At 40.3% G+C, this 12,302-nt stretch overlaps 1 protein-coding gene across 1 annotated transcript in view; it reads right to left on the bottom strand.

Moving 5' to 3' along the window:
• Zgrf1 (zinc finger GRF-type containing 1) overlaps positions 1 to 12,302 on the bottom strand; it is a 50,880-nt gene that overhangs the window by 36,366 nt on the left and 2,212 nt on the right. The window contains exons 3-8 of the mRNA XM_051165698.1: positions 11,046 to 11,126; positions 9,246 to 9,305; positions 7,384 to 7,569; positions 6,376 to 7,074; positions 5,192 to 6,240; positions 994 to 1,069 (exon numbers count right to left, since the gene is read on the bottom strand). Of these exons, the coding sequence (XP_051021655.1) occupies positions 994 to 1,069; positions 5,192 to 6,240; positions 6,376 to 7,074; positions 7,384 to 7,569; positions 9,246 to 9,305; positions 11,046 to 11,126 (2,151 nt within the window). The remainder of the gene's footprint in view (positions 1 to 993; positions 1,070 to 5,191; positions 6,241 to 6,375; positions 7,075 to 7,383; positions 7,570 to 9,245; positions 9,306 to 11,045; positions 11,127 to 12,302) is intronic.

The raw sequence follows: 12,302 nt of genomic DNA, 5'->3' as shown, positions 1-12,302 counted from the left end.
CAATTAGAGTCACCAGAGAGGAGGGACCTCAACTGAGAAAAATGCCTCTATAAGACTGGACTGTAGCAAGCCTGTAGGGCATTTTCTTAATTAGTTGATAAAGGAGGGCCCAGACTACTGTGCTTTGGGGACTGTGGAAGGACTTTGGAACTTTGGGCTAGAAAAGAAACTGAGTGTTCAAAGCTCAGTGGGCTGTTCTGTAGAAGCCACTGCTCTATAAGATCAACTATAGAAAACCCTATAGGGCATTTTCTTAATTAGTAATTGATGAGGGAGGGCCCAGCCTATTGTGGGTGGTACCATGCTTGGGCTGGTAGTTTAAGGTTCTATAAGAAAGAAGGCTGAAGCCGGGTGGTAGTGGTACACACAGAGAGAAACTATGATTTGAGAAACCAACACAAAGGCTGGAGGCATGGCTCAGAGGTTAAGAGCACTGGCTGCTATTCCAAAGGTCCGGAGTTCAATTCCCAGCAACAACATGGTGCCTCATAACCTATAATGAGATCTGGTCCTCTCTTCTGCCATGCAGGCATACATGCAGGCAAAACACTATATACATAATAGACAAACAAATCTTTAAAAAAACAAACAAATAAAACCTATGCTGCGCATGCTACAAGGAGCAAGCCAGTGGCCTCTCCACAGCCTCTGTATCAGTTCCTGCCTCCAGATTCCTGCCCTGTTTAGAGTTCCTGCTTTGACTTTTCCAGTCATGGACTGTTAGCTGGAAATGAAAGCTAAAAACAAACCCTTTCCTCCCCAAGTAGCTTTTGGTCATGGTGTTTTATCACAGCAATAGTAACCCTAAGAAATCTTATCAACCATATGGCGTAACTGGTACCTAAATGCATAAATACATATGCATAAATACCAGAATGGGGCAGAAGATCGTAATAAGAAAGTATAGTCAAAGTATATACTATACACATATGAAAACATCAGTATTTTTTATACAAGAAAAGTGCAGTAGTTTAGAGAGAGCTACATATGTACCTGCTGAGAAGCCCGATGCTCATGAGGACGCTCTAGCAGAGCCTGTGGAACTACTGTGGCAGGTGAGCCCCTGGCTGGAATAGAAGATTTAAACACCTTATTTACCACAGCCATTGGTGTGTCTAAATAAACATTTACTTCTAAAACTCAAGTAATACACTTTAAAAAGTAATGTCGTGGTAGTCATTTAATCTGGAGTGTAAGTTAATACTCAGTGGACTATTCTGTGTAGGCTGGTACGTTCTTAAGGCAAAGATTCAATATACTTAGGATGAAAACATTACTGGTTACTTTCTTAAATAAATAAATAAATGTCAGGCATGGTAGTGCATGTCTGTAATTCTAGCACTTGGGAGGCAGAGGCAGGCAGATTTCTGTGAGTTCAAGGCCATCCTGCTCATTCAGCACAACCAAAGCAACACAGAGAAACCCTGTCTGGAAAAACAAAACAACAACAACAACAACAAAATTTAAAAGTAGGTGTGGGCACATGCTTTTAATCCCAGTACTCAGAAAGTGGAGGTAGACAGATTGTGGTTCAAGGCCAGCCTAGTCTATAGTGAGTTTCAGGACAGCCAGGGCTTCATGGAGAGACCCTGTCTCAGATACATTAGACAGACAGACAGACAGACAGACAGACAGACAGATTATTTTGCATGAATATTTGTCTACACACACATATATATGCACCATATGCATGCTGGGTGCCCACAGAGGCCGGAAGTGGGGATGTCAGAAACCAGAGCTGGATCCTGGGCAAAAGCAGCAAGTTTTTCTCAAGTGTTAAAGTCATCTCTCCAGTTCCCTCACTGTTCATTATGTCTTAGTGGGACCTGTTTTTTGCATTTTTTAGCAGCCTATTTTAAAAAATAATATATTCTAAACTAATAGATAATTATCTATAATACAAATGTGAAAAATGAAGTATTGTCCAATTATTGAGAACAAGAAAGCTAATAAAACTGTAACATTATTGCTAGTACAACCACAGGGTGGGGATGGGGGTGGATACCAATTTATTTAACCCTATCTTAAATCCATCTGACCTTAACTGAGGCCTAAAGCAAAGCTGAGCTATATACTACAGAAAGAGCTGTGCAAAGGAAAGCAGAGTATGAGGCAGACCAGGTGGCAGACCAGCAGCAGAGCACACTGCCTTATTTTACACTATGCACATAAGTATTTATTTCAGTCAATTTAGTACGAAAATTTTTACATTTTTGTGGTTTTATTGATGATTTCACTACTTTAAAGTCCACCAAAGTTAGTGCTATCTAGTGTTTTTAAATATGCGAAAGAGCCAGGCATGTTGGAGCACTCAGGGAGGCAGGGGCAGGTGGATTTCTGTAAGTTCGAGGCCAGCCTGGTCTACAAAGCGAGTCTAGGAAAGCCAAGACTATACAGAGAAACCCTGTCTCTGAAAAAAAGAAGGAAAAAAGCGGTGACAACTGTGATGTTTGCTGCAGTGAAATACATATGGATTGTTTTGTCATGTACAAGTCATGGTGCTGCTGGCTGTGAGTTCAATGCTAATAAGTTAACAAAATTTTTAAATAAAGTGGTCTTGAAGTAAAGACATAATTGTGTGTTGATGATTAGATAAAAATGTTCTGGCCAGCCATGTACAGAAAGCCAACCTTGATGTCTGTGACCAATGATTGGATAGTTTGGTGTTCAAGCTATTCACAGAACATAATGGCCTCAACTAACGTGAAGGAACTGTAATCCTCTTCCAATTGGATGAAAAAAATAATTTTCTCATAATAAAATGCTGTATTTCCAAATCTTCATGTTACAATGCTATGCTCTTATTTTCGCTTATAAACCAGTTACATCTACTCATTTTATTATGAAAATTTTTATTTTAACTTTTTTTAGAAAACCAACTATAACCACTATCTAATTGAACCACATTTCAAGGAATCTTGTAATATATAATAATTTACTCATACTTTTAAAAAATTACTTAAATAAGGGCTTTATTTAATACTGGTTATCACAGAGTTCATTTACCTTCATAAATTACAGATCAGCAGGAGCTATACAGCAATATGCTATCTTAAAAGACACACACATGCTGGGTGGTGGCATGTATGCCTTTAACCCTAGCACTCAGGAGGCAGAAGAAGACAGATCTCTATGAGTCTGAGGTCAGTCTGGTCTACAGAGTAAGTTCCAGGACAGCAAGGGCTGTGACACAGAGAAACCATGTCTTGAAAAATAAAAAATAAAACAACAACAAACTCATACATACACATAAACTGGGTGGTGGCACACACCTTCAATCCCAGTACTCAGGGGGCAGAAGCACTCATAGCTCTAAATTTGAAGCTAGCCTGGTCTACAGAGCAAGCCCCAGGATAGCCCGGACTAAACAGAGAAACCCTGTCTTGAAAAACCAAAAAACAAACAAAAATTCAAATATATACACATAAGCAATTGATATCATAAAGGATTAATATTGCCAGTACATAAAAAATGATTGTAAGTCAAGAATAAAAAGACCAACAGTCATTTAAAAAACAGAGCAATGGCCGAAGAGTTAGTGAAAATGGCAGTATTGTGTTGGGGGGATGGTCTGATCAATTTTGATGCTAATTAATAAAAAGCCATCCACCATCCCACATGGGCCGGGCAACTGAGATAGGTGTGGCTAAGGTTCTCCCCCCATACACACACCGGCTTAAAGTGACAGGAATCCTTGGGCGAGAAAGACCCACCCCCCCAGGAAAATGACAAGGTCCCAAGAAGGGAGAAGAGGAAGGTCGCCATGAGTTAGGTGGAAGAAAACCCTGTGGCAGGCATGGATGAAAGATCTGGCCCAGATGAAGAACATTAGCAAGTACTTGGGATTATGGGTGGGAGGTAGCTTGATAGAAGTTATTAGAATCAGATGGCATGGGATACGGGAAATAGTTTAGAGGATTAATGTCTGCCCTGTCCCAGGTTAACTAAGGCTATAAAATATAACAAGTGTCAGTGTCTTAAGTGATTGCTAGCCGGGCATACTGATAATACAGATATTTTAAAAACAAAGGTATTGTGAAATCTGAGAGGCTCAACCTTACAAAGCTGATAGTTTTTTGCGGGCAGTAACATTGTTGTGGCAATTTGGCAACTACTTGGTATGCACTGTGCAATTTAGGGAGTAAAATATTATGACACCTTGAGTCAGGGCCTTTTCACACTGTGGGAATCAAGAAATATTACAGAATGCAGCAGAGGGCACTCATGTACCACCAGACTTGGGATGGGGGTACAGGCGTGTAAAGGGAAAGCACTAGGGTTTTGGGTTAGTATGCTTAGCCTGAACATATCCTTGCTTATACCTGTCAATATATGTTCTACATATGCCCAAGGAGGATGCCCTGGAGACTCAGCTCAGTAGACTGAGGAACTGTGGTAGACTTAGTCTTTACTATATTATCCTCTGTTGGAGTTGTCATTATGAAATATATAGATTACACCATGTGATCCTCAGCCCCATTTGTTGAGGGAGAGTCTTCCGCAGCCCAGATTGGCCTCAAACTCACTACACAGCTGCAGAAAACTTTGATTTCTCCTAATACTGTCTCTACTTTCCAAGTGCTACAATTATAGCCATGAGCCACCACGTTCTGCCACCATGTATGTAAATCTCGAATATAGCAGACAAGAGTCTTCCCTTCCTTTTAGCTACAAAGGGAACCATCCAAATCAAGATAGGTGACTCTAACCTTTAGGACTGTCATCTGGGTCTTGTATGTGCCAAACTTCATGTGGAAAGGCATGTTTTCTCTTCAGTATTGCCAAGCTTCCTAAAGCTGTGCTATGCTCAGACTGTGACTTTAAGAGGGACATGTTATTTATGACTTCAGAAAGTTCTGAGGAATTTCTAGAAGTAGCCCAGGACTGTTGGCTTCTCTGTGTAGTTTCCATTTCAAAACGATCACACTGCAAACTTCTAATCCTTCCTAATCCTTCAGATTCAGAAATATATGTTTCAATGTCTTTGTAAAAAGGTTGTTTTGTTCCCACAGGGTAAAATAAAGAACTAGAAACTTGCGTGTTGGATTCATCTAGTTCACAAAATTCAGAGTGATCCTGAGTGGCATTCAATGGCTGGATACTAATGTCACTGCTAGAGACTGGCGATAAAACTTGCTCACCATTTTTGCCTACATGGCTTCCCAACATAAAAGGCTGAGGCTGAGTCCCTTCTGAGAACAGGTCACTGTTTTCAGGAGCCGGACTAATAACTGTCTTTAAAAGATAAGGAATATGTAAGCTTGTACCTATACCTTTGGGCTTATTTGAGGGTGAAACAATACCGTAATTAGTGTCATTTCTTTGGATAGATTTATTAGCATCTTCTTTGCTGTCTGCTTGTACATCCTCATTCCACTCCAGCGATAAGTCCAAACTGCTCCCTGGGTCATCACACTGCTCCTCTACTGCTTTTCCAGGGTTTGCATCTTCATGAGGTCCTGCATAAAAACCCACACAGGTTCTATCACAAAACTCTGACAACAGAGTCTCATTAGCAGGAAGGACCTCTTTAGGCTTGACACCAGCAAGCGGTGGGAGTGGCAAGTGTCTTCGTGCAATTTCTTGGCAGCCTATATCTCCACAGCTCTTCTGAACACATGAATCATCTGTAAGCAAAATCTCCTTTCCCCAACTGTCTGAATCCTGGGAGAGTTTGCTGTCTTCCTGTGATGCCTCATCGGTGTCACTGGTCTCAAAGTTGCTCAGATTAAAAGAAACTTCCAAAAATGGTTGTGGCAGATTGTGACTAGTATTCAGAGTTTCTCTCTCAGCGTTAGTTTTAGCAGGCATGTCTGCAATATCATCAGAGAGCTCAGAGTTGTTTCTTTGAGAAGACGCAGTCTCAGTTTGTGTATGTCTTTCTGGCAATGGTGACACTGGTCTGCACTCTGCTTCCAGGGCTGTGTCTGCCACCTGAACTCTGTCTCTAGAGCAAAGTGACCCTTCCGTACATATCTGGTCATTTTGATTAAAAAGTACTTGGCTACTGTTCTGGATGTCAGATTCTGATAATAAATCAACATTTTCTTTACTGCTATAGCTGTCCAGTAAAGGGCTGTTCTCACAGAACGAAGGTGCTAAGTTTTCTTCCTCATTCCAGTACTGGCAATTATTATCTACTGGCTTGTCTTCACTGTACAATTCTCCCTTTTCAGTGCAGGTTTCAAAGAGCTCTGACTTTTTTTGTAGTAAAAGTTCAGAAAAATTAAAAATGTCTACCTCTTCTTGGGCTCCCAGTTTATCCTCTGCATCATAAATGTCCACCTCTTCTTGGGCGCCCAGTTTGTCGTCCGCATCATAAATGTCCACCTCTTCTCGGGCGCCCAGGTTGTCGTCCGCATCATAAATGTCCACCTCTTCTTGGGCACCGAGGTTGTCGTCTGCATCATCCTCATCTCTAGCAGAACAGGCAGGTGATCTCTGTGAGGGTAAAAACATGGTCCACCGGCTTGTAGTTCTTGTGGGACGTTCAGACGGTAGCTCGCAGCATAACTGCCCTGTGCTCTGTGTCTCAGCATACTCCTCCTTTGGCTTGGAAGGAATCTTCAAACACCCCTGTGGCTGTACCTTAGGAAAATGTCCTGTAGTCTCACAATGCAGATCGTTGCTCATGCTAGTTGAGCTGGATTTCAGAAGAGCTAATATCTGTGCTTTGCTTCTGAGGTTTTGTGAAACTCCAGGACAGTGAGAACCCAAACTATTTCTTCTCATGGGCTCATTGGCCAGTAAAGAATCTGAATGCTGGGTGTTAGAACTGGGAGGAAAGCAAAAACTGTCCTCTTTGCCTAGTGTGTCTGAATTAATCTTGGAGGATGGAGAGATAAGTGAAAAAGGCATGTCGCTTCTCTCTTTGTTCTTGAAAGTGACAATATTCTCACTGTATGCTGATGTATGATTTATATCTTTCTGACCAACAGTAGAAAATAAAGGCAGTGTGCTGGAGAATGGGGGAAGAACTGTCGGGCCAGGCTTCACATCACCAAGTGAGGCAGCTGAGTCACCATTTTCTTTAACAGTCACTGTCTTTGGTACCTTATATGGCCTTTGAAAACCCTAAACACATAAAAACAATCATTAGCTATACAATCATTTCTAAGGAAAATGTGAAATTAATTTGCTAAAAAGAATAACAAAGACTATGTATGCTTTGCCTAAGGTAAATAATATTTAAATTTTGCTAAGTTAAAATATAAACATTTATTAGTAAGACTTTTCTAACTTGGATTTTCTAACTTTCCTAACTTGTTACATAAGCAAACTATAAAGCACCATTTTAATAGCAACCCATGATAAAAATTTACTAGTTTTAAAAATAATTTTATAACTATACATTCAAATATTAGTTTCCACATAAAAACTTACAGAAGCCTTCCTTTTTAAGCCAGAAGGCTGACATCCAAGAGACCGGCTGGAGGACGTAACTGTCCTTGGGCCTGACTCCAGTGGTTCTCTAGAGCCATCAGGGTTAACAGCTCTGCTTCCAGCAGTCTTGGCCTCCTCAACTGTGATTAAGTATCGCTCACTTTCCAAGTCATCTCCAGGTTTCACCTACATTTTAAGTAAAAAACATCAAATCTGTGCATTCAGGTAATTTAATATATACCATATATACCAGCTGGCTCACTAGCAATGAGCAAGATCCAATTAACTTTCAACAAAGTTGCTAAAGAAATCAATCAGTAAATCCTTCAACTATTCATTACTATGCTCTAGCTAACCATCAAAAACATACACATGCTGGACGTGGTGGCGCATGCCTTTAATCCCAGCACTTGGGAGGCAGAGGCAGGCGGATTTCTGTATGTTCGAGGCCAGTCTGGTCAACAAAGTGAGTCTAGGACAGCCAAGGCTACACAGAGAAACCCTGTCTCGAAAAACCAAAACAAACAAACAAACAAACAAAAAGCCACACACACAAAAGGATAACAATGGGATAAAACGTCACTAATTTGTTCATTCAGCAGTATGCACTGCGGTGCTACTGAGGCCCGTTGTCACATGCTAAAAATGCTTCCTTTCACTTAGTTCCTTTCACTTAATTCACTTAGAATCCATACAAGTAAATACAGTTTTTTAAAAAACCAAAGCCATTAGTTATCAATTCCGTATCCTCATATATACGAATTAGAATCTCATAATTATCACAAATATTATTTAGTTATATACATAATCACAGTCCCTGGAGAAAGGGGCATTATTGAGTCATTTTAGTAATTTTCCACCAACTCTAGAGTAAAACACTAAGATTATCAACTTAAAAAATACATCTTAGGCTGCACAGTGGTGGTGCAAGTCTTTAATCCCAGCGCTTGGGAGGCAGAAGCAGGCAGATCACTGTGACTTCAAGGCCAGTCTGGTCTACAAAGGGAGTTCAGGACAGTCAGGGCTATTACACAAAGAAACCCTCTCTAAAAATACCAAAAAAAGAAAAAAAGAAAATACATCTTTATCATATTAAATGTTAAACTACTTAGGATAAAACAACAGTAGCTACATTAATTAAGCACCTACTAAAATGCTTCTCCTAGACTCTCTTGTCATAAACCTAAAAGAACAGCCACTATGGATGACACAGATTTCATGCCCAAGTATTCACATAGTGATATTAATGGCATGGTGTTATATTACATAATTTCTAATCTCCAGAACAACACTGATCTCTCCAGCTATGAGTGGCCACAGGTCATGGAGCTGTTTCAGAGCCTGAAAGGAGCCCAGAATGGTTCTAATGCCTTCAATTCCTTTCCTTCTTCAAATACGAGAAAAACACAAAATACGTATTTAAGAAAATACTTAAATGGCAATGACTCACAAAGACTATCAAATCTCTGTGTGAAAGCTAAGGACAGAGCTAAGTGGTAGAACACAGACTTTACATGAATGACACCTTCAGTTCCATCCCTAGCACAACAAAATCTCACCTAATATAAGCCGATTCTAGAGTCATGTCCTGGGTTTGAATATGTAACCACCATTCTATGAGCATAAACATGTTATTAAACCTTTCTGTGCTACACTCCTAATGTAAAAACATCACAACATTGCCATGAAAAATAAATGAAATAATAAAAGGTGTTAGCACAAGGTGCAGCGCTAATAAGTGAACAATACCGGCTATAACTAACAGCGTCAGTACTATGACTAAACCGTTAACAACAGTCACAGAGAAGTATCTAAGTTAAATTTTAAATTTCAAGGGAAATAAGGTAAACACATTAAAATACCTCAAGGCACTTAAGAAACAAACTTTCCAGACATGCTCCTTTGTCGTCATATAAAACTGCCTGTTATAAAACAAGATAAAAGTTAAAAATTTTTCTTTTGCATTTCTTGGAATCTTCAATAGCAAATAAAAATTTATCATATAAGTAAATCACGCAATAAAAGAGTTATATATAGAGTGTGACTTGCATTTCAAAGTACGTCTATTTCAAATGTTACTGCACCCACTGAGCATGAGACTGAGGTACACTGTAAGAACTGCAAGGACTCATGTGCTACAGAGACGGTGCTGTTAGTAAAGTAAAGGACCTGGAGTCAGCCCCTAGCATCTGTGAAAAGCTTGCTGTGAGCCTTATCCACAGTAGGAGAGATGAAGGAGATGAAGAGACAGGAGAGCCAGTCTAGCAAGTTGGTGAGCTCTGGGTTCAATGAAAGACCCTGCCTCAAAAAATTAGGTGGATAGAAGACATCCAATGTGGACTTCTAGCCTCTACACATATCCATGCACAGATATACAATACACCCACCCTTGACACCCTTTATAAAAAGAGAAACTAAAAAAAAAAAAAAAAAGTTGATTATAACCAGGAAGATCCTCGAATGGAATTGAGAAGGAAACAGAATTGGAAAGCACTGAATGCTCCAGTAAGGAATGAGATCAGGGGCTGGAGCAATGGCTTAGTGGTTAAGAATTCTGTTCTTCCAGAGGTCCTGAGTTCAATTCCCAGCAACCACATGGTGGCTCACAACCATCTATAATGTGATCTGATCATACTGTATTCATAATAAATAAGTCTTAAAAAAAAAAAAGAATGCTTGCTTCTAGATGTGAATTCTGTTCCCAGCACCCATGTCAGGTGACTTACAACTGCCTGCAACTCCAACTCTAGGGAATCCAATGTCTTCTTTATAAATATTTAAAACATAAAATTAAAATTAAGAATTTAAGAAGACAGATGAGGTATCTCACACCTTTAATCCAGCACTTGGAGGGAAGAGGCAGATGGATCTCTGTGCATTCAAGGCCAACCTGGTCTACATCCTAAGAGGCTGTCTCCAAGATAGATAGATAGATAGATAGATAGACAGATAGATAAATGTAACAGGTTTATATAAGTTGAAACTGCTAGCTTAAGGCCAAGCTGGTTTTTATTTTAGCAAATTAAATATTTTTTTAAATACAATAAATAACTTCTTCCCTACTGAAAAGCCTCCACCTTCAGTGGTAGCTTTACAATAGCATTGCTCAACCTGTGAGCCAAAACCCCATGGGTAAACCTCTATCTCCAATGATAAAATAAGCTATGAAGCAGCAACAACAAAAACTGTTATGGCTGGGGGTCACCACAACATGAAGAGCTATATTAGAGGGCTGAGGCATTAGGAAGGCTGAGAACCAGCGCTTTACAAAGACAGAGAGGTAAGACAAGGACAGAATGTGAAGAGCCTGCTCTTAAGAGCATCCGATCAGGAAGCCATGACTGTCATTAGTGCGCACATGATGCCACCGACTCACAACCAAGTTTCTGTAATAAGTTAACATTAAAAAAGATTTAGCTGGACCTGGGGGGTGGTGGTACATGCTTTTAACACCAGCATGCAAGACCAGGCAAAGGCAGGGGGAATCTCTTTATTTGAGGGTAGCTGGTTTACAGAGCGAGTTCCAGGAGAGCCAGGGCTACACACATTATGGCAATGTGTGGCCATAGCTAACATTTTATTATTAACATCATTTTCCTAATGCTCAATCAAAAGGCAGGAGCACAGCTGTGACATGCTGTAGTCAATTGCCTGACACTTACCTTGTTGCCTAAGTGAGAGATCTTCAAAACTCCATCTTGCCACACTTTTGACTTCTTCATCTTTTGATGAGTATACAGGACCTCATTTCAAAAAGTACAGAAGACATCACTGTTACTTACACATGATTAATAGTGTATAGTTTACAAGGCATACAAAAATAAGACAGGCTTTACCAAAATAATAGCACAGATATCATCACAGTAACAACATGCGTGAAAGAGTCTGGAGGTGTAGCTCAATGACAGACTGTGTGCTTGGCATCATGAGGCAGGCCTTAAGTTTAATCCCAACATGAAAAAAGGAAAAAGTAGTTTTAAGGAAAGGAGAACAGCTCACTAGCTGACTAATACCAAAAGCGAGAGAGGGAGGGAGGGAGAGAGAGATGGAGAGAGGGGGGGGGGGGGGGAAGGGCAAGTAAAAGTCTAAAAAGTCTTTTGGTTAGCTGAACATCAAAAGTAATTTAAAACCTGCCAGGCGCAGTGGCACATGTCTATAATCCCAGTATTAGGGAGACAGAGGCAGGCAGACAGGCAGATCTCTATGAGTTCCGAGGCCAACCTGTTCTACAAAGCAAGTCCAGGATAGCCAAGGCTACACAGAGAAACCCTTTCTTGAAAAAAACAAACAAACAAAAAATGTAAATCCAGTGGCCACATCATCAGTGGAAAGGAGCCACATTACTTCTTATTCACATAGCTCTTTGAGGCAAGCTGAAGACTTTGACAGTGGTCCTCAGCCTTCACAGCATCTAAAGTCGGAACAACTTCACACTGCTCTGACTTTAGATTCTCCCTCCATCAGTGAGGGAATGGAGTTCCCAAGCATTGTATGTGGTGCCAGATTCAATTACAGATTGAATGCAGAAAGAGTGTAAAAATCAAGCTATTACTAAATCAAACATTAAAGAAATTGAAAGAAGGGTTGGAGAGATGGCTCAGAGGTTAAAAGCACTGGCTGCTTTTCCAGAGGTCCTGAGTTCAATTCCCAGCAACCACAAGGTGGCTCACAACCATCTATAATGTGATCTAATGCCCTCTTCTGGTATGCAGGCATACATGCAGGCAAAGTACTGTATACATAATAAATAAATAAATCTTGAAAGAAAGAAAGATATTTAGAGGGAAAAAACATTTAGCAATACAGGGGCTGGAGAAATAGCTCAGGTGAAAAGTGTTTGCCTTGCGGGCCTGAGCATCTGACTTTGAGCCCCAGAGTCTATATAAAATGTTGGATGGGGATGCATCCTATACAGATGC

Source organism: Acomys russatus, chromosome 23 (genome assembly GCF_903995435.1).
Source record: "Acomys russatus chromosome 23, mAcoRus1.1, whole genome shotgun sequence".
Taxonomy (NCBI): domain Eukaryota; kingdom Metazoa; phylum Chordata; class Mammalia; order Rodentia; family Muridae; genus Acomys; species Acomys russatus.
The sequence above is the reverse complement of the archived record's forward strand: the minus strand, read 5'-3'. Positions and strand labels throughout refer to the sequence as shown.